This window comes from Dasypus novemcinctus, chromosome 11, assembly GCF_030445035.2.
Source record: "Dasypus novemcinctus isolate mDasNov1 chromosome 11, mDasNov1.1.hap2, whole genome shotgun sequence".
Classification (NCBI taxonomy): domain Eukaryota; kingdom Metazoa; phylum Chordata; class Mammalia; order Cingulata; family Dasypodidae; genus Dasypus; species Dasypus novemcinctus.
Genome location: NC_080683.1, coordinates 19968472 through 19991301, shown reverse-complemented (window position 1 = coordinate 19991301; position 22830 = coordinate 19968472). Strand labels below are relative to the sequence as shown.

Here is a 22830-nt window from a genome sequence, read left to right as displayed (position 1 = left end):
TTTCCTGAATGGTAATATTAGGTTAGGTTCTCTTTAAAAATTAATAAATAATTATAATTTCAAAAAAAAGAAGAGCCCTATGTGTCTACTCCTCTTTCCCAGGTATAGAACTATTTATTACAAAAATGGTAACACTGAATGAAAGGATTGTTCAATGCCAAGTTCAGCAGATTTTGTTAGCTGATACCCCTGATATAGAACAGACTGAATCAAATACTTTAATCCTTCATTTGGATGTCAATGAACTAATTCCCATGAGAGTGTCTACATCCAAACTCATGCCAAAGGCCATGGCTGTGTGTTTGCTTATGTTTGTGTGAGTCTCTGTGTGAGCATGTATTCAGAGATACTCATAAAAAAACAACTATTTTAATGAGCAATTATTATCTGCCAAGTACTCTGTTATGTACTTTACTTATTTTTGTTCATTTGATCTTCACAATAACCCTATAAGGTAGGCTCTGTTACCCTTATTTAATATATGAGAAAACCAAAGAACAAGGTATTAGATGCCATTCCCAACAATTACGATCTAGGAAGTCTTCTACCTACAAATCCTTCTTAGACAGAGTAAGCACCAGTTTCTTCTGAGGCCACCAGAACAAGTCACTTCCCTGGTGAGCTGTGAGCAGGATACTAAATATGTCTCCTTACAGGCCAACCTAATCCATGCAGTTCATTTACTCTTTCAGAATGGTGCAGATTAGATTGTGGGCTGCAGGAGAGAATTCATTCTTCTTCTAGGCACTCCCAAAGAATTCCAAGATTCCTAGCATCCTAGAGCATGCCCTTCATAGTTAAGGATAAGCCCAAGTTAGAGTGCCTTTTCTGGCATTCTTAGGAAAGTGAGTGCATCTGAGTGTTCTCTAATACTAGATATGATTGTGCAATGTGCAATAAAGATGGAAGAGCCATCCCAACTCCCACCCCCAGTACTCAGAATTTTCATCTGTAAAATGAGGCAATTGGATTCAGTCATTTCTAAAGTTTTTCTGGACTTATAATCCTATAACTACTTAACTTCATGAGATTCCATCCTCACTTCAACATATTAACTCTGGGTAAGTGACACATTTTTGTACCTAAATGCCTGTATCAAGAAAACAAAAATTTTGCCTGTCCCATTCCCTTCCCTTGAAGAGATACCCTACAGATATCCTGAGAAATGGCATATTAAAGCAAATTTGACTTCATTTGAGAGGGATGAAAGATGACTCATTCTCCAGGTTGGTGAATTTTTCTACCTTCTGATTGACTTCTTTATTATATTTTTGCTTTCTCAAACTTCCCCACTTTGAGGAAGACATTTTTAATTAAATAGAAAAAGAGAATGGGAGGGAGACTCCACTCATTCACAAAAGGAAAATGAGATCCAATTTCTCATTTGTAATATAAATAATTAAAACTGGTTTCTTGGTAGGGTAATTAGGGTCTAGTCATGCCCCCTTTTCCTTTATCCACAGTTTTCTTCAACTGCAACTGCCTATGTGCTTGTTTTGTAAAGAAGGGCTTCTACCCACAGTACTGTTCTCTTGCCATGTGCCTCCAGGTTTGAATGTTGAATTTGTTTACATACTAGGTGAAGAAAATGAGCAGCTCTCTACTTGAAATATGGTATTTCCCATTTCCCATCCTAAACTTCAAAAAAATCATCGTTGGCAAGAGTTAACCTTACATTATCAGCACGGACAGAAAGCCACAAGGTGGCTAGAAAGTCTTGGGGAGAAAGTCCAAGGTTGGGAGGCAGGGAATGGGTTTCTACCTCTGGCTCAATCCTTGATTAGCTGTGGCTTATTGCTCCAGTCTCCAGTTTCTTTGACATAAAATAAACATCTTTTTCAAAAGCTCTCTACTTTTCACTTAGTCATGGCCAGATAAGTTATTTGCAAGCCTACCTCCAGACTGATCATCCAACCAATTCAAATGTGGAGGAACAGAATAGGCTAGCAGGAGCATTCCTTTTGTAACTAGAACCAGCAACGACCTAATTAGAGTCAGCCCAACTGTTGTTGACTATTCATTAGAGTCCTTCCCTCAGCTACCCACAGAATCCACCTGGGTGACACCCCAGACCACCGTGCCTAGATGTGCCAGAGACCATTTCCTGAGGATAAATATGACCCAACAATATGAAGCTTGAAGCCCTGACAAGATCACGGTCCTGCCGTGGCCATCTTTGCCTTTCTGTTCCCTTGTGGATGTCCAGCATGGCATATGTTGACTGTAATTGGGGGAGAAATGTATAGCAGCAGACACAAGCCTAGAAAGAGGGTCTGTCCATCATTTCTGTACTTCATGCTCTCCGTCGTCAGCACCGTAATTGTGAGGTTTCCTTCAAACTCCCCAGAGGCAGGACTAAGCATGGTTCTCCGCATGGCTCTGCCACTCCTGGAATGTATGACCTTGTCAAGAACAGAAAATCACAGCTTTAATATACCTAAAGGCCTCAGGACAACTGCATTATAAACTCGCTCTTTCTTGAATAATATGCCCCTTTTGGTTCCTTGACGGATGGAGGGTCTCTTCCCTGTAACTCACTCTGGAATTCAGGGAACAGGCTCAGGCTTTATCTAGCACCTACATATGTTGAGTGATAAGCACTGTCTTTCTCTAAGTTGGACTAAATGTAACTCTTCCTAGAAAATACCCATTTCTTTGTGCAAAGTTCTACAAGAGGTCTCAGCCGCAGAAACTGCTGGAGCCTGAGTGTGTTGGAATGAGAGGAGGGAGGGAAGCTCTCACTGGCTCAGTCTACACAACTGAGTGCCTCTCTCTGCTTCTCGCGCTGTTTGTTTCTGTCATGATGTATGTGTCTCTCTGTGAGTCCCAGTCTCTGTGTGTGTCGCTCTCACTGTTTTCTTCGTATTTCTCTTCTCTCTATGTATCTCTCAGCCTCTCTCTGAATCTCTCTGTCTCTCTCTGTGTCTCAGTGCAGTTGCCTGTCTCTCACTCTCTGGTTTTCTTTCTCTAGATCTAGAAGAACATTGAGAAATAGTGTTGGAAAACATGTGTCTGCACACATGTATCTATGATGCTCTCTTTTCCAACCCTGTCTCCAAGTTGCTCAATCTGTGTCTCTTTTTTCTGTTTGCCTTTATGGCCCCCTTCTGTAACTCTGTTTCTTCTTCCATCTTTGTCCATCTCTCCGCAAGCTACCTAAAGTGGTAATAAACATCTACATTTTCCCTAAGGCTGCTCAAGAATTTTGCTTTCCATAATTCCCTGATCTTCCAAGACTAGGGAAAAAGGAAGGGTCTCAGTGGGAAATCTGGGCTATTGCTAATATCAGATAGTATGTCCCAGGGATGGGAAACTAGAGAGGAGATGGAGGAGAGGGAGCAGCTAAGTAGAGTTGGCACCTCTGCCTGCTCCCCTCTTTTTACACCCTGGCTAATATACAAGCTTCCTCAGACATGCCTGATTGTTTTGCGGGGACAACAAAAAAACTACAGTAGCCCAGAAATTAGAACTGTGAATAAATCTAACCTTCATTGGGTGAGAAAATATTGTTTATGGAGAATAATTTCAACCAAAAAAAATCACTTCTGATTTTGATTTTTTTTTTAATGCCATGTATTTGATATGTATATGGGGACCTCCTTGTTTTGCACTTACCTACCAAGGTAGAGGTCTCACCTGGTTTGTTAACTTGGCCCCTTGGTGGGGTGACAAGAGAATTCAGAAGAAAGGTGCTATTGAAGACAAAAGTGTAATTGCAGTTATCATTATTAGTCTGTTTTCTATTCAATTATGGGAATTGTGATCATAGCAATTTATTTTATTCTTTCACTGTATCCCTCTCTCTTTTTGCATTAGAACCACTGACTACATGGGAACAGGCCAATGTGATTGATTCTCCTACTCCCTGGCCTGGCCTGGAGCCCTCTTCTGAGAGAGCCCCTCCTGAGGGGAGGGGGCACATGGTGCAGAGGGAGGAATGGGCACTGAAATAACTCTGGTCCTCAAATTGTTCATTCTCAGTGGAAATTCTCAATGTTGAGGTCATCCCCTTTCAAGATGCCCATTGATACCATGGTTATACATAAATTCACCAGTAGAATTATTATCAAATGAGCATGAACTCATTCATCCCAAAGATGTGAAATGAACATAGGCAAGCATGTGTTTATTATCCTGGGTCTGGGGAGCTGGCACTGACCGGGGGTAGGGTTAGGGGAGGGATCAGGTGAACACTGGGGATTGGCGAGTATGTAGTTGAAAATACAAAGTTGGGAATGCTCTTATGGCAATAAGACAAGGAAGGGTTATTGGTTTAGGGTGTTGGATGGGGGGGGGGGGCATTCGGGACAGGGTGCACCTGGGGCAGGCTTCTAGGGAGTATGCAGGAGATCATTTTGTCGTAATGTGTTGTATCTGGGGGTGGAGACCCACATTATGAGCGGGAAGGAGTTGGACTCCCATCCTTGGGAGGATCAATATGTTCTCAGAGAGGCGGGAGTCTCTCAAGAGCATGGGCAGTTCCTAAGAGGGGAAGACAAACCAGTGTGTCAAGACCTCAGTGCTGTTGCAAGTAACTGTGAAACTTGTCATCCAAGGTGTGAAGGTGGGGGCAGGGAAAGAGAGGACTAGAATAGATGGAACAGGGGATATTTATTGGACAATGGAAGAGTTCTACATGATCTTGCAATGATGGACAAAGGTCATGCTAAATATCATCAAAATTTATGAAAGGGTACAGTCTAAAATGTGAACCACTGACCCTGGTTAGTAGCTATGTTTCATTATTTATATATTGGTTGTAACAAATGTACCATCCACATACAAAAAGGTATTAACAGAGGAAGGGGGAAAAGGGAGAGGGTGTTGGGTATATGGGAGTCCTCTGTATTCTGTATGTGACTTTACTGTGACCTAAAACTTCCTTGAAAACAAAATGAAATAAAGTAAGATACTGGGGAATAAATGGAAGAAAATGTCACTGTACATACGGACAACAGAAATTACAGTGATGAAAAGCAAAATGTCCAAAAAATTTTTAATGTTTTTCATTATTTTTTAATATTCCAATTTTTAAAATTTTTATTTTCGTTTAGTTTTTTATTTTTATGTATTTTATTTCTTATATTAAAACTTATCATTATTATTTCATTTTCCTAATAATTGTATTTGGCTATTTTATTGGCTTCATTTTTGAAGATTTGGATCACAGAAGGGTTACACCTGGGACAGGGGAGGATCATTGGTGTGGGGTGTCAGTGATGGGGGATACATGGGAGGAAGTTCACCTGGACATACATATAAGGTATATAAATATCTTCAAATGTTCATGGGGCATTGTCACAGTGGGTGGAGATTCACACAATAACTGAAAGAATATTGAATTCCCATCCTGAAGAGCTCTGTCACATTCTCTAATGGAATAGCAACAATCCCCCAAGTACAGGGGCAATGACTAGTGAAGGAGGATGGTTCACTTATGGGTCCTTGGTATTGATTACTATGCTTATAAGCCTTTGTTCTTGAAATTGAAACTTAGCCTAGTGTTGTAGGGTGCCTAAGAGTTACCTCCAGAGACATCCTTGTTGCTCAAATGTGGTCTCTCTCTAAGCCAAACTTAGCATATAAATGCATTACCTTCCCCCCAGCATGGGACATGACTCTCAGGGATGAGCCTCCCTGGCACCAAGAGATTACTACCAATCAGCAACTAGCAATGCAACTGGAAAAAGACCTTGAATAAAAGGGGGTAAAGATAAAGAAAAATAAACTTATATGGCTAAGAGACTTCAAAGTGAGTCTGGAGGTCATCCCAGAGGTAATACTTATGCATGTCTCAGCAGGATTTCATAGACTGTCAAAGTAGATACTACCCCAAATAGTGAGGCTCCTGAAGGCTCTGGAGACACCTAGGTCCTACGGTCATGCCAAATAGCTCTGGAGTTTAGTACCTTGCAGTGGGCCCTACTTTGGAGTTTGTGCTCCTGAAACAGAGTTGGACTCAATTATAGCTTCCCTACACATGGCTATCTGTCCCTCTATTTGAAACTATAGTTGGTGCTAGAGTTGATAGCTGTACATCCAAGAGACTTAAATCTTTAGGCTGTCCATGTGCAAGTGGGGACCTGGCCCCCAATAGAATTGCAAAACCCACTCTCCAGTTCATTGGACTCACCCAGGACAACTAATGGGGAAGTGAGGATGGACAACCACCTACACCAAGGAAACAAGAAAGCCTGCAAGTGCAAGCAAGAGTCCATCCATCAGTTATATGAGATTGAAGGCCCCTATCAATTAGAGGTAGGGTGGACATCACCATCTCAGAATCTTCAAGATTGGGGGATGAACTATGTACTAGAGTGGACTTACTGGTATTCTACTATAGAGTTATTGTGATTCTAGCAATGGAAGAAATTACAACATTGATGTGGAGACAGTGGCCACTGAAGGCTCTGAAGGCAAGGAGAGGGGAAAAGAGGTGTGACACAGGGGCACTTTCAGGACTTGGGAATTGTCCTGAATGACATTGCAATGGCAGATATAGGCCATTATATATCTTCCAATAGCCCATAGATTGTGTGGAAGAGAGTGTAAACTACGATGTAAACTATAATCCATGCTTAGTGGCAATGCCCCAAAATGCACTTATCAATTGTAATAAATGTACCACACTATTGTTTATTGGATATTGTGAAGGATATTGTTTATGTGGGAAATGTGAGGGATGGGAGGAGCAGGTCATAAAGGAAACCCTATATTTTTTACGTAACATTTATGCAATCTAAGTATCTTCTAAAAAATAAGAAATATATATTAAAATAAATAAAATAAAATGCCCAGATGCCACCCCCAGAGTTTCAGCTTTAACTTTTTGGGCCTGGACAGTGATATCTTTTAAAAAGATCCCTAGGAGATTCTAATGTGCAGCCAGGTTGAAAACCAGACGTAAGCAATCACCCACTGATTATAAAATGCTGAGGATAACTCCAACTTATTTTTCATGTAAAAACACAAAGTGGGTAAAATCACTGTCCATAGCATGGAGAGCAAAATTTCCCTTTAGTGGCCTGAAAGGGTCAATATTGAAAGGAGAAATGCAAACTTGGAAGGGGCTGAAAGAGTCAACCCTCATCCCCCAGTGGCAGACTAGAGTGAGGCTGTAGGGGAATACATACATCAGGTGAGCGGTTTGGAGGCAAATCTCTGCAATGCTAAGAAATTACAGAAAACAGTTCTCAACCTTGATCGTATTTTGGAAACCCCTGGGAGCTTTGTAAAATCCCAAGACCCATGTCATACTGCAGGCCAATTAAATTAGAATTAGAGTATCTAGGGGTGGGATCCTGGGAATAGTATTTTCTTGAGCTTCCCAGTTGATTCCCATGTGCAGCCAAGATTCAGAACCACTGCTCTAGATAATCATTGATGTTTATTCTCAGTAGAACTAGGCTTTTTTTTTCAGCTAGAAAGATTGTAAATAGATCCATAATCTGTCAGGAATAGAGACCCAAGGACAAGGACCAAGGTCACAGTCTAGGAAAGAGTACAGAAAAAGGGAATAGGAAAGGAAAGGGAAGAAAAAAATAGAGAAGATAAGAAAAGGGTTAAAGAAATCAAAGGAGAGATCATAGACCATAGAAAGGCAAAGAAAATTGGGAGAAATGACCATCCTCAGGGCCACAGGGGGCTAAATGATCCATCACCCCTTTGCACGCAGATCTCCATGCCACACGACATTGATCTTATCAGATGTTGGCATGGGAAACCCTAATTGCCCCTTCTCTAGCGACTGGCTATGTTCCTTGTGCCAATCCTAAATCCCTTTCTCTGCCATTTAAAATTTTTCCAATTTTTCCCTCACTCAGAATAGCTGATAGTTCTCACCCTTTGCATAACAATATTATTTCTTAATGACAGGAATGGAAGAGAAGTTAAAGGGCACGTAATAGTCCAGCCTCTATCAATGGCTGAACCTTCTCTACAACACCCCTGAATAGGCCCTAAGCCAACCTAAACAATTCCAGGAATGATGATAGCAGACCACCCTTGCTTTGTGAGGGATTAAAATTTGTTTCCCTAGAACTTTTCACCCTTTGGCAGTGGCTCAACCATTTGGAGTCATAAAGAATAAGTGAGCTGTCATGACAGCCAGAGCCTTCTCATCTTATCTTACTTCTCTGCTTCATCACCTGCTCTTCCCCTTTTCACCACCTTGCTAACCTGGTGACACATTTAAATCTACTTTCATTCCTCTGGATGTGGTCCCTGTACTCTGGAAACAAACTGAAGAACTCAAGGAGGCACTTCCTTGGCACTTCTGGAAAACTCACACCATGAGGTGTTAAGGTAGCAGTGTTAGCAACATTCTAAATGCCAGAAATTCCAACATTGTTTTTATTTTTTCAGACTTTTAAATGAAAGAAAAAATTAGTATGAAATCTTTACCTCTGATAATCTGGAGATCCATCTTGCAGAGGTCACTCGATCATTTAAGGCTTCTCTTATCTGGAGATTTAATAAAAAGATTTAAGAATAAAAAGATTATAAGAAATTGAAACATAAGCTTGTGCCTGGCAATATTGTGGTAAGGGTATGTTTTAACAGCTGGTCCTGATGGTGGGTATGGAAAGATCAATAATCTGGTAGTATGGTCTGAGAAAAAGGGGGGGGGGGGGGTTTGAAAGGATAGATGATAGAGGTGGAGCCAGCATGGGAAATTTAGATTCAGGGGCCTCATATATTAACTCAATAGCTAAGAAATAGAGTTTTGCCACAAGTTTGGGAATTTCTTGGTATAGTTTTGTGATTCTTTTTTCTGTTTTTGGAGTACTTGAATAATCAAACACTTCCCACAATTAATCAGTTATTAAAATCTCTTCTTCTAGAGGGCTAATCCAGAGTAAAAACAAACAGAAAAGGATCCTGGTCTATTTAACAAAGGTCTATGGAACCAAGAAAACAAGAATAATAATTAACAGTTGCTATTTAACTCATTTTGTACTGAAAATAATACTGTAAAATAGATACTATTATCCTCATTTTACAACTGAGAAATTTAAGACCCTGATATTAAGCTACATCCAAAGTCAGTCAGCTACTAAGGAAAAATGGGACTTGAATTCATGTCTACTGACTCCAATTACAGACTGTTCAGTCATTTTCCCTCTCCAGCTGAATGTACGCACATTATTCTTACTTCCCCTTTCTTTTCTCTTCTGCTTTAAAAATGTTATCCACCTTTCAAGACTTCGTAGAAATTCTGTCTTCACAATTAATGTATACCAAAGTCTCCAAGCTCTGTGTGATTTCATCCTTCCCTGAAAATGTAGTATTGTCACCCAGCTCCAAAGAAGAAGGACCACTGCCCCGGGAGGTGGGGAGAGTGTGCACAGGGTCCATTGGGATATGTGAACTCATATTGGGGCTTCTATTTATATCTCTTTTTTCTCGTCCTTTTTAAGTTTATATTTCCTAATGTACATAATATATATTTTGTAAGTTAATAATAAACACGTGGGGGTACATGCTCACTGATTTTTACTGATCCTAAATGTTTGAAGACTACTGGTGTATACAACTTTCCATCAATTAATTATGTATGGTAGGACAGTGAAATCTTTGAGTATGTTTATGTTACAATTTTAAATGTAAGGGATTTTGATCTGGTTGGAAGTTTCCATGTCTTAGAGTTCTCTACACATCTCAAGACACTTAACAGTAGTGTACTTAAAAATAGTAATGTGGTTGCTGATACTTTGATGACAAATACTAGCTGTGGTATTATGATGAATAAAACAAATCATATGGTTTACCTGTGTAATAGCTTAAATGCCTTCTGAGTGTTTTCACTTACAAAATTGCATTAGTTCTTTACCACAATCTAGTGGAAAAGACAGGAAAAGCATCATTATCTCTATATTCTGTTTGAGAAATCTGGGGTTCACAATTGGTAAGGAACTTCCCAATAGCACACAGTTGATAAATAAGACCAATAGTCTGATTTTCTACTCTGAGTCATTTTTACTAGGTTGATATGTTATCCTCATGATCTTAGAGGAAGTAAAATGAAAGGGCCATTGAAAATATCACTTTCATAAATCTTTGGTATTAACTCAATAGTAGAATAGAATTGATAGTTTTTTTTTTTAATCCTGTTTCATCCACATCTGAGAAGGGTTGTTTGCTTTGCTTGTTGCAGGAAGCAATATAATACAGGGGTAAGAAGGTGGTCTTAGGAGCCTGCATAAAAAAAGAAAACTGATGTTCTGTTCACTTGTTTTTTTTTTTTTATTTGTTTTCACCATCCACCATCTTTAAACACCTTTCTGTGTTTGGGGAATTCCCTACCTTGAGTCCAGTGCTCTTCAAAGTAGAATTCATTCTACCAGCCTCCCTTGCAGCTAAGATGCAGGCATGTGACCTAGGCTAAGCCAATCAAACACAACATCACAAAGAAACAGGTTCCTGCAGGGTCTAATAGGCAGACAATAGTAGCAGTGACTCTAGTTTAAGTATCTGCTGCTCATACTGGCCTTTGTGCCAACTTTTCCCCACAAAGGGAGGGGGCACAATGGTATATCTCATGAAGAAGCACTGTGCTGTGCATGGGAATTATTCCTGGTGTGTGGCCTCTAAGCCAAAGAGGGGCCCTCCCATGATGATATCATGAGCTTGAATTAATTCCTTTCTGCTTCAACCAGGTTGGGTGGGTTTCTACTGAATCACTTAATCACGCTGAGTCTCAGTTTCCTCATCTGTAAAACTGAAAATAATAATATCCAGAAATATTTTAAGGATTAGAGTTAATATACATAAAATGCTTAGCCTTGTAAGAGCTTGAAAGATGGTAGATAGTACTTGCATTGTGAAGAACAGTGGGCCATTTCAGGGGCCTGGACAAATGATTGAGGTGAAAGATTCTCAGTAAGTGGTCTTTACAAGTGAACATTTCAGGGCCAAGTGCTGATAATGCAAAGAAAACAGAAAGAAGAATTTACCTTTGGATCCAGGATTGTTCCAAATACTAAGATGAAGAAGCCCTGAGGTACACAAAAGAGGGTGGAAGAGTCAATTAAAAATAATAATATTTATAATAAACAAATAGTAATTATAATCCTTATTTTGGTAAAAAGAAAAAATATATTAAATATTTGAATTAATGTCACAACATCTGGAATCATTCATTCAACAAAAATTGGTTGAGCATTTTCCCTGTGCCACCTACTGTTCCAGACACTCAGGATGCTTCAGTAAACCAATCAGACCAGGATTTCTGCCTTTATACAGAAATATTTTAACTTACCTTTTAAATTTTAAAATTTTACCTTTAAATTTTAGCAAAATAAAATTTTATGGATTTTAGGAGCCACTGTGCATCTCTTGAGAATATAATGGTCAAAGAAAGAGTCAGAAATGTTATGCAATGGGTAGCAGCCTTGCAGTTCCTGAACAATCAGTAATGAAAAATACTTCCATAGAAAAGAGCACAAGCACTGTGCTCAGCTTCCCATAACACTCAGCCCCCACCCAGCCAACCAAAGAATGCTGTAAAATTTACAAAGACAAATCCAATATGCATTCTCAAGAAAAAATTAAGCACAAAACAGATTACAGTTCTAAGTACAAAACAAGTGCTCTGAATGATATAGAGAGAATGAATTATCTCTAGCTCTTATCCATAAAAAGAGAGATCCCATTGAAGTCATAAGCAGGCTCTTAAAGTATAGTTACAGGCCTTTTTCATTTTCAACATTTATTACATATGTTGGCACAAAACTACCTGCAAAAAGGAGTACCATTTTACAGATAAGAAAAATGAGGCCAAGAAATTCAACTTTCAAAATGTGATAGAAAGCAATATGCATTATACCAAATTGCTCTTGAAAGTGAGATCATTCGGATCCTGACTAAACTAAGAGGTGAGAAGAGGACATTTTATTTAGGCATGCTCCTTGTTAAGCTGCATTAATTTCTTAAGTAATATGAGCCCTCTCTAAGTCCAGAGGCCTATTAAAAACTGGAGTCATAAAGATGTTACAGCAGAGAAAGCAATACCAAAACCCACGGCTACTGTGCTCTGTCAAAAGCTCAGATGAGAGGAAGAGGACTTTACAGGGACCAGTGTAGGGTCACCTAATTCATCCATTCCCCTCAACACACTAAAATACATCCCTCCATTGAGCCATTCCAGTAAACTTAGAAGTTTGGTGCCTGTGTAGCTTTTATCAGAGTACTTTTTTGTATAACACCTTTAGCCTACAAGATAACTTTTGAAATCTGACATTGTGCCTATGAAGAAAATGTCATTATTGACATGGCCATTACGTTACAAGGTATTATTTTATTAATATGCCTGGTACAAATACATTGCAACCTGGTTTTGTTTGGTATTAGGAATGCGTTCTAAATCAGAATCTCTAAGAAATTCGCCCAGGAGTTAACTTTTTCAAAAAGCTCTGGGAACCACAATTCTAGCATGTTTCCTCCACAAATATAGGTGACTCTGGCTAACTGACTAAGAAGAATTTCTCTCCTTAAGTTTGGACAATTTATATTTATATGTCCAGTAATTAGCATAATTCTTGGCACAAAATAAGTCCTCAATAAATGTGGTGTCTCTGTGCATATGTATGTATGTATGTGTTTAATTAATTATGCAATCTGCAATTGTGTAGCCATAAATATTTAACTGTGAAATATTCCACTAGATGACTGTTCATTTGTCCATGATCCCTTGGAAAAGTTACGCTAAATATCCTTCAGAAAGTCTGGATAAAATATTAGTCATAAAGTTTAGTATCTGAGAAGGGATGGCAGAATACTCCTAAAAAGGATTCACCGAAACAGCTTCTTTGCTTTTCTTTCAGCAAATGGAACACAATTTGAGCAGGTAACACTCAAGGTATTCTCCCAGGTTTTCAAATATGTGCTTTTCTTATCTCCCACCAAAACACCTATGAGGAGTTCCAAAACTTCACGAGTCCACAATTGGAAGTCAAAACACTCACAGTAAATACGAGAGAACACATACCAGAAGATATGGATTGGCAAGGTGAACAGTAAAGCCCCAGTTGACAACATAATGCTTCCCTAGTAAAAGGGGTGGTTGATAGTCCTATGGAAATAGAGCCAAGAAATCTCCAAAAGGCAGGGCCTCCTACAGCTTCTGGGCATACCAAGTGTGTTTCTGAGTCTCTCTTCCCTGACTGCTCCATCAACCTCCCCTATCCCTCATCTCTGCTCACCCAGCCCTCTGCTTCTCCTGCTGCTTCTGGTTCAGATGATTCTGTCTCCCACTTAGCACACCATGGCTCCCCTTTCTCTCTTCCCACACTGGGCTTTAAGAGTGTCTCGATCCATGATGGAATGGCAAAAAACAACTTTCCAAGGGGGAAAAAGCCCTACTTGGTAGAATTTGCCAATCTTGGTGGTTAAATACTCCCACCATGGTTAATTTAAATCTAGCAAACTCAGGGAACATGGAAGAGAGGAGAAACTCACAATAGTTCCTCATCCTACAGTGTTTCCCCCAAACAGACACAACAGGTGCAAATAACCTCAAGAGCAAAGTAAACTGGAATTAACATAATGAGAAGTGATGATTTGAGTACCACCTTTGTTTTTCTATATAATTTAATTTTTAATGTTGTCTATGTTTAAAAACCAGCTGGGAAATTTCCTGAAACTACAGCCATCTGCTCTTGGGAGCCAGTACAAGTTGGTTCCAGCAAACCACGGACTGAAGGCCTCCCCAGGTTCGGCCCTTCATTCAAACCCTGCTCCCAGCTTCACTCTGCCCCACCAGAACTGGCACTTACGTGGGCCCCACCCTGCTCCTTGCCAGGAATCAAGGCAGAAACTAGATTGAAACTACAAGTTGATCCTGTTGTGACAAGTAAAGAAGCCAGGGAGAAGCTACTCTAGGTGTCAACATACAAGTCCTCACAGGCCAACCCAAAACAAAAACCACAGCTAAGATGGCCCCAAGGGAGATAAGGAAAGGAGAATGGTGGGGAGTGGGATGTGAACTCACTAAGGGTTCATGAAAAGCAGGCATGGAACATGCAGGACAGAAATTTAGGAAAACTGGGTTTTTAATCCCAGTTCTATAAACAACTTGCTGTGTAAACTTGAGGAAAGCACTCAATAATTACTAAAAGCTATCTAAATGTAGGAAAGAATGTTTTCTATAGAAATGCAAAAAAATACTGAATGATTTAGAACGTGAGGCATCCCTATTATTAATATTGTTCTCCTAGGCATCGAAACACTTATTGTAAAACAGTATTATTTATATTTAAATTTTGAAAGAGAAAAATGAGAAGATATTTGACTTAAAATCTCCATCATTGATTAGGTAAAACAGTTACTTTTGAAAGAGTCTTCCTAGCTATAGCATAGATTCAGAAATAAATAATATTTTGGATTCTTACAGAAAAATAAAAACTTTCTTTTCCATTAGTTCCTATTTACATATTTAGCATTCAATATGATAAACTTTGACTCACTGGAACACTAACAACAACAACGACAAAAAAAACATATCAGGAAACTATGCAGTTATTAAAAAGAAAGAGGTACATTTATACATAGTGACCTGGTAAAATGTTAGGATATAATTTTAAGTGAATATACAAGTCGCATAAAAATATACATTGCTTTTTAACCCTATATAGTGTGGAAATATATTTGTATAAGTGTAGAAACTTTGGCAAAGATACACATGAACCCATTAACATTGCTTAGTTCATAGAGGTGAGATACAGAGGAGAGGCTATTACTTTTTAATTCCACTCTGTATGGCTTGTTAAAAAAAGATGGTTTCTAATAGTAACTTAATATTCTAAATGGAAGGAAATAAAATAACTTTTCAAAATTTTATACTTCTAGTTACATACCTAGATTGAGGGGTGTTGGTACTCTTTGATTTCTATAGTAACAACTCAGCTTACTATTAGCTATTAGGAACTTTGGATTCTTTTAGTCCTTGGTGCTAAGGTACTTGATGGGAAAATCTAACATTCTATTTCATTTTCCAAACAGACTTACAAAGTAGGTAGTATTATACCCATTTTATAAGTGAGGAAAATACGGCTTGGAAAGGTTAGCCAAAACTCTGAAGATCACACTACTCCTTAGTAAATGAGAGCCTCAGGATTCAAATCCAGCACTTTCTAGAACTAAAGCTTATTTTTTTATTCAATGTCCTATTCCAAAGCCATCGTCTTTTATATAGAAATCTGATGCCAGTATCATCCTGGCACAAAACTTCTCCATGAATTCTCTTACTGTGGTTTTGTCGGAAGCATCTGGACTCACCTGAAAAGCATTAAGCAAGGAGAAGATAATATGGAAAACCAGGGAGCGATCATTGAAGACTGTGGCTATTCCAAATCCCCAGGTGAGTCCCAGCAGTGGGGTGAGGATGGCGATATTCTTACTGATTCTCACAATGGCTCTCATCTCCTGGAACATGGAATTGCCAATGGACGCTCGCTGGATCTTGACAATCACCAGTGTAACTATGATCAGGTTCACCATCACAATGGCCAGTGCTGGGACCACAAAGGCCAGGAGGGCCTTGGTCATGTCCCAGTTGAGCCAGCAGGCCTCGGGCCGCAGATAGCCCTGGCCAGGCTCAGTGGCAGCAACTGTGGTGACAGCAATGACCAGAGGGCATCCATAGCCCATGGAAAAGAGACATGCTATCACGGCTGACTTAGGCAGTGTATGGAAAACAATCAGGATTCCATAGAGGATGAGGAGTGCCTTGGCAAGCATCCAGAAAAACACAGAAAGATAAAGGAAATGAACAAAAAATGTTGCTGCCACACATCCATTATGGTGTGTCACTGGACCACTAAGCAGGGAAGCCACTATGAACCATATATCAGCCATCAGCAAGGTAGCCGCAACGTTAACAATGCACAAGTGGCGTAAATACGAGACCTCTGTCTTTGTCACTTGCCCCCAGACCAAGGCCTCAATTGATAAGCAAAGGATCAAGCTGCAAATTGAAATGCCCAGGCCTATGTTTGTGATGTAAATCAGGACAGGGCTCTCCAAGGTGTGGGGTGACATAAGTATTGAAAAAGAAGTAAACAACTTGCTTGGCCTACATTTGCAAATAACTTGCTGGGAGTCTTCTTGAATCATTTTACAGACCTTCGGGTCCCATTTGCTCTCCAAGGAGTGCCAGCCAACACACTGCATTCTCCTCTCCACCAACTTGTTGATCTTTTCAAAAATCAGTGAGACTCTTGTCAGTTCCTCAGGTGAAATGACAGACAAGACAAGACCATTCACAGTGATGCCTTCAAATAGACTGGCTTCCAAGATGGCCGCTAGAGTTGGGAATGCAATGCTGACAACTTGAGAAGAGAGAGGCACCTTCTGAAGTTCATCTCTAGAGATCAACACCCTCCCTTTGACTTCATTGCTGGTGTCATTAACTCTCATTGAAAAAGTGAAATTCTTTCCATGGTTGTCTCTGGATATGGTGGCACCCAAGGTGTGAATGAAGGCATCCGATATGTCAATGGGTTGTTTATTTATAAATAGCTTTCTTGCAAAGGAGTTGACTGAGTGTAGAAGGACACAGCTGCTATTTCTGTCAGGTATAAAGGTCCAGTTTGAGATGCTTTTGCTGTTAAGAATGTGGTTGGCCATGATGCTGTAACTCTGCCAATGAAGAACAGGCATTAGTACTGAGCCACTCTCTGAATCACTTTTATAGTGTGTGGTCCTCCAATCAGCAAGCATAGGCACCCACTGTGAACTTCTCAGGAATGTGGAATCTCAGGCCTGGCTCCAGACCTAATGTATCAGCATCATCATTTTAATGAGATCTCCAGGTGACTCCCATGCACAAGGATGTTTAGTTAGAGGAGACAGCTACAAGGAATTATCTTGCCATGCCCTCCTCCCATTTATGCAATGTCTTCCTTGAGGCAGGAAGTGGGCAGCCTCTACCATGCTCATTACCATCATCATCAGTTCCACTTGACACCTGGGCAAAACTATCAATTTGCTTACCAATTTGGTTAGAATATCTATCATGCAGTTAACAGTTATTAAATCCCATCTGTGTGCAGGAAATCTTACAGGTACACAGTTCTCTCCACAGAACTTGGAATGGTTCTCAAAGGTTTTTAGTAACCAAAATATACATTAGAAAAGAACATCCCAGTGTCCACCAAAGTACAAAACAAGTGCTCTCTATAAATATTTGCTGAATGAATGTGCCCGCTCCATTCATTTATTCATTCTTTCTTCAATTAAGATTTATCTTAATTGCTATGTAGACATCAGCAATACTGAGGTAAAAGACATGGTTTCCAGTCTCCAAGAAGTTCATATAAAACTCCAACTAGAACATTTAAATATTAAGACACTTTCCACTGAAATGATGCTCTGCCAAATATTCAAGGCCACTCACCTGCATCTTTGCCTTATCAACATGTGTTGATAGCGCTGTTGATATGTTATGTAAGAGCTGCACGATGACCGCGATGTTTCCTGGTATCCGGGGAGACTGCTGAATGTTTCTAAGTACACAAGACAAATCCTTTGGACATCTTTGCATCAAAATATCTATAATGGTCTCAGGCTGTTCAGCATATTCCCGTAGTTTTATATTTTCTCCAAGTGGTTGAAATAAATATGAATCCATCTAAGAAATGGCAAAAAGAAAGACATTTCATTGTTACTTTTGTTTCAAATGAAAAAGTACCTTTATGAAAATTTAGGATGGCCTTATTACATAATTGTATATTGCTTAATGTTTTCTAATTTACATTTTCAGTCACATGTGCTGTTGAATAATTTGACCAATACCAAGGTGTATAGCCAGAAAAGGAAACTCACAATCCCCAAATTGCCTTAACCTCACTCCTTAAAAATAGCAATCTTATCTTTAACATACCATTTCAGACCTCTTCTGTGTATACATACTGTATGTGTGAGTGCATAAATTACTAGTACCCCTTAAGTTTATTTTCACTATTTCTTAAAGTAGAAAGCATGAGATATGAGCATATTCTTTTTTAAAAAAAGAAGTCTGAACCAATCAACTGGAATACCAGGAGAGAAGAATGACTAAAAATAGTGGCAGACAGTATCTCCCATAGATTCAGGTTCCAGGTCCCATGCTTTAAAGCAGGGGTGGCAAACTATTGCCCCAGGCTGAATGACTGTTTTTGTAAATAAAATTTTATTGAAAGACAGCCAACTTATTCATTTACATATTGTCTATAACTGCTTCCATATTACAACTGTAGAGTTGAGTAGTTGCAACAGATACCATCTGTCCACAAAGCCTAAAATATTTACCATCTGTCCCTTTAGGGAAAAAGTTTGCTGAACTTGCATCAGAGAACCTCTTTCTGGTCCTCTTTCAACCTGTGCCTTTCCACATGGGATGAGGGGTCCAAGGGCCAAAAGAACATCTCTACCCAGAGCCCATGTCCCAGACTCCAGACACAGAAAGTCCCTGCCCAACAATACCAAGCCCTCTACCAGGGCCTGTATGGGCTTCTTCCATAAGTCTGTCCTACCTAGGATGGATCATGCCACCAGTGTGCTCACCACTATACCTAAGAAGTGGGCAAGGGGCACCTGTTTTCCATGTGGATATGTGGCCTTGGATGTCCATGTCCCTCAAGGTGCAGGATGGAGCCTGGGATGGGGCATAGATGGATTTTTATTTAGCAGTTTGTGAGCATGATTTCAAATGCTTAAATATTAAGATATATGGCATGTGGCCTTCCATGTGTATCTGTGCTCAGTCTTCTAAATGTTAAGGGCAGATACCACGGGGTGGGCAGCCTTACAAAGTCTGCTCAGGGACTTCTGGAGCAGCACCCACTGGTGCTCATCCTGACCAACCCAAAACGGGGGGTTGCAATATTCCTAGGACAAAAGCAATGCTAAAGCCAAGACGACTCTGAAGGAATCAGGAGGTGAACTCTCTAAAAGGTAAAGTCACTACTGGAAAAGAGAGAAAAGAAACAAAAGAAGAGAAAATAACATTTGACCTGAGTTTATTATTTTTATTAGATTTGATCAGAAATATGTTATTACTTAAGCATTTGCAGAAATATGTCAGTTTCATGGTAGAGTCTTTCCCTTTAGACCAGGGCTTCTCTGCTTTAATGAGTACAGGATCACCTGGGATTGTGATAAAAATGCAGACTCTGATCCACATCTCTGGGATGGAGCCCAAACTCCACCTGTCTAACAAGTTCTCAGAGGATGCTCCAGGCTACTGATCAGTGAAGGACACTGAAGAGCGAGACTTTGGAGTATTAAAAGGGCTGACGTGAGGATGGAAAGGAAGATGGTGAGAATCCTGGGAACCTCTTCTAGCCCTAACTAAATGAGCAGATTCCCTTTGTGTGGGAGTGAGAATGGGGCTGAAACACAAACTTCCAGCTGTTCATTTTTTGAAACACAATTCTGGTGTAGAGGGAGAAAGTACGTAGTTGCCTGTATATTGACAAAACTGACATACATGCCTCCCTGCCCCATGCTCTTTCTCTAATTGAGGGCAATATGAGTTACAAATTTGGGGTTTCACTTTGCTCATAGAATCCACATTAGAATCCATGCTGAGAGAAAGGATATTACCTCAAAGATGTTGAAGGCATTAAGGGTGCTGCAGGTATCAGTGACTTTGCTCCATTTCTTTTTCCTGCATAAAAAACCCATATATCCTTGAGTGTCTGGAGGGCAAGGTTGACTGCAATGGGAATTGTCCACACAGAGACCATCACATACTCCTGGAGAAATAAAAGGCATCAGCATCAGCTCAAGAGGTCTGGGCTCTGGGCTGCCTTGGGCCAGTCTCTGAGGGGTTCTGGTAGTGAAGGCACCTAAATCGTATGGATTTTTGTGTGTGTGAAATGGAGGGATACTTAAGTAAATTCATGGCCACCATACCTTTTTGGCAACAAAATCCAATTCTTTCTAGTAAAATCTTATCCTGAACTCCAATGTATAAAAGAGATGAAAGTGGGACTGCCCCAGTTGAAGGGAGAGACATGAGCTCATGGTTCAGTCCACTCAGTCACTCTCACCTCACAGCAACTCCTGAGCACCTCCTCAGACACCTAAAGACCTCCAGAACACAGTATGAAGCCATTGCACCTGATGTTTTCTAGAAATTTTCCAGAACTGAAACTTTATAAGGAGCAATGTCATCAATAAGTTCTCACAGACCTGTTCAAGCCACTGGCCCCGTTTGAGGCGACTGAATCCAAAGGATCTATGGCAAAGAAACTGGACCCGATGGGGCAGAGAGTACTGGGAGGAGAGGAAAAAGGGACTAGAGTCAAAGGTACAATATACTGTGAGAAAAAATAAAACAGTCCAAGTGCAAGCCCTCCAGGGGTCCTCTCTGCCGTGACATAAAACAGAGGGCTGGCTCGATGGGTGAACAGCAAGATCTCCATTGATAAGTAACCACTGCCAACATACCATGTGGCCCGGCAGGCTCCTTCTGCTTGCTTTTACTTACGGCCTAGAAAGGGAAAATCAAAATTCAGGTCAAAATCAGTTGTTGGTATACCAGCCCGGTGGTTCATTTTAGTCACAGATTGTAACCATTTCTGAGTCAGCTATGTTGCCAGGAAGGCCACCTAAAGCTGACACTAGGAAGTATGTTACCATGACCCTATTTCCCCTTCAGCCTGAACAACTTCCTCTCCCACTGCTATTCAGTGTGAACTCTCTTCCATTTCATTAACAATGGCCTATTCTGTCTGGGAAATACATCACATGAGCAGAGACAGATGCAGCGAGGAGTTAATAAAGCTTAAGCTTCGGGGTCCCCTGAGTATATGAGTCCCTTCTAAGTCCTGGCAGAGGGCCTCACCATGTGTTCACAGGATCCATGTTTAATTAGTAAAAATAGTGTGTTATTTTTTTGAATTTGTAATACTCTTCACCATCTCTTAATTTGAGATTTGTTGTGATTTCTTTTCTCATTTTAAGTAAACATTAATTTTTCACTTAATATCCTATTTTATATTCTGTTTCTGTAAGAGGGCTCCCCCAAAACCTGGCTCTCCTCTACCATGAGCATCACCACCTCTTCCAAGTGGAAGCCCCTCTCTATTCTGCTCATCTGTATCATACCTAACCCTTCACTGAGAGGCAGCATCATATGTGATTAAGAGCATGCACTCTAGGTACAGAAGGTCTTACTTCAAGGCCCTGTAGGATTTATTATCCATACCACCACAGCACTCATTTGGTACATTCAACTGACTTGCTGTCTTGCTATCTAGCATATATATAATCTTCCCAAATTTTAGGTTCCTTGAAAACAAGGACTGTGTATCATGCTTTTTTATATCCCCCAAAACCCAGTTCAGTCTGTTGCACTGTGTGTGTGTGTGTGTGTGTGTGTGTATGTGCATGTGTGAAGAGTAAAAGAGAGGTAGGGGGAGGGAGAGAGAAACTGAATCTTACTGGTTTGGCACCAGAAGGGTGTCCTCCAGTGGCAAGGAAGAGCCTTGGTATTATTACTCCAACTTGTATTCATATATACTAACACTTGGGGTTCATGTTCCTTTCTCTTTCACAATAGTTTTTCTCTATGTCATTAAGAAACTTCCCTGCTCCAAATCAAATGAAAACTAACAGAGAATCCAAATTGAAAACTTGGGTCTGCCCAAGGAAGCACACATCAAAGTGGAAAGAGCAAGAAACCGAGAATCTGAAGTCAGGGGTTCTGGCCTTGGCCCTGTGGCTATATAGGTATGTGACCTCAAGCAAATCACTTTCCACCATGGGCCCCAGTTTCCCCATATGGAAAATAAAGAAGCGGGGCTTCTCAAGTCTCTCCCAGATCTTACAATCAAAAGTGGTCAAATAGTATTCTCTTTCTAAAAAAGCTTGAAATATTTGTTACGCTCTCTTTTAATGATCTTCCCCCATCTCATTTTAAGTAAATACTGAGAGAAATTAAAATGATTTATGATAGGAGAAGTATTCCAGAAGGAACCATAGGGCACATTGCCCCACAAAACTTTACAAACAGTCCAGTACAGTTAAACTTTGATTAACCAGTGAGTTGCTCATTGCACGTTCCAGCACATCCATGCAATTCACTATCATGTTTCCTGGAGACGGTGTTATTGCCATTTGGGGTGGAACACTGTTCATTGTGCCAGACTACTCATGCCTACAACATGACATTAGTACCTTGCATTCATTAATGCAAACCTCTAGCCCCAATAGACTTTCAAGTGCCCTGAGGAATAGGTACTGCCCTGCTTAAAAACCAATGAAAGTTCATTGCATAGCGGAACTTACCGAAAAGTTAATGGGAAAGAAATTTGCAGCTATTGGCTACAATGAGATTCCAGTGGATATGCAGCTTTTTCTACTGAACCAGTCACCCCATCACCCTCTTCTCCCCACAGCTCCGCTCAGGTAACTGAAAGCCATTTAACCGATGGATTTGATTTTCCATTTACTCTCCCCACCAAGTCATCCTCCACTCTTTCTCATCTTTTTACCTGGGATAAGATCTTGCAGGACTCTGTGGGCAAAAGAAATGCCAAGCAGAATAATGAAAGGATATGTGCCATTGTCTTCCACACCGCTGTCTTGCTTCTATAAAAAAGAAAATTAAAAAGTCAAAACAGGGAAACGGACTTTGGCCCAGTGGTTAGGGCGTCCGTCTACCACATGGGAGGTCCCCGGTTCAAACCCCGGGCCTCCTTGACCCGTGTGGAGCTGGCCCATGCGCAGTGCTGATGCGCGCAAGGAGTGCCGTGCCACGCAGGGGTGTCCCCCGCGTAGGGGAGCCCCACGCGCAAGGAGTGCACCCATAAGGAAAGCCCCCCAGCGCGAAGGAGGGAGCAG

The 22830-nt window shown here is 40.4% G+C and overlaps 1 protein-coding gene and 1 long non-coding RNA gene across 2 annotated transcripts; both read right to left on the bottom strand.

The window, feature by feature from the left end:
- Positions 1-1066: 1066 nt before the first annotated feature.
- Positions 1067-8454, bottom strand: LOC131280496 (uncharacterized). The gene is made up of 3 exons (XR_009188108.1): positions 8404-8454; positions 3637-3692; positions 1067-2402 (listed from the first exon to the last, which is right to left on the bottom strand). It is a non-coding gene; the product is annotated as an uncharacterized lncRNA (long non-coding RNA).
- On the bottom strand, positions 8455-22553 carry LOC101446913 (putative adhesion G protein-coupled receptor F2P; the record flags this gene model as incomplete). Its single annotated transcript, XM_004452794.3, has 7 exons — positions 22482-22553; positions 20434-20476; positions 19585-19736; positions 17396-17629; positions 15277-16638; positions 10956-10997; positions 8455-8463 (listed from the first exon to the last, which is right to left on the bottom strand). Coding segments are annotated over exons 1-7 (1914 nt in total), but the record flags the coding sequence as incomplete, so codon positions are not given.
- Positions 22554-22830: the final 277 nt, after the last annotated feature.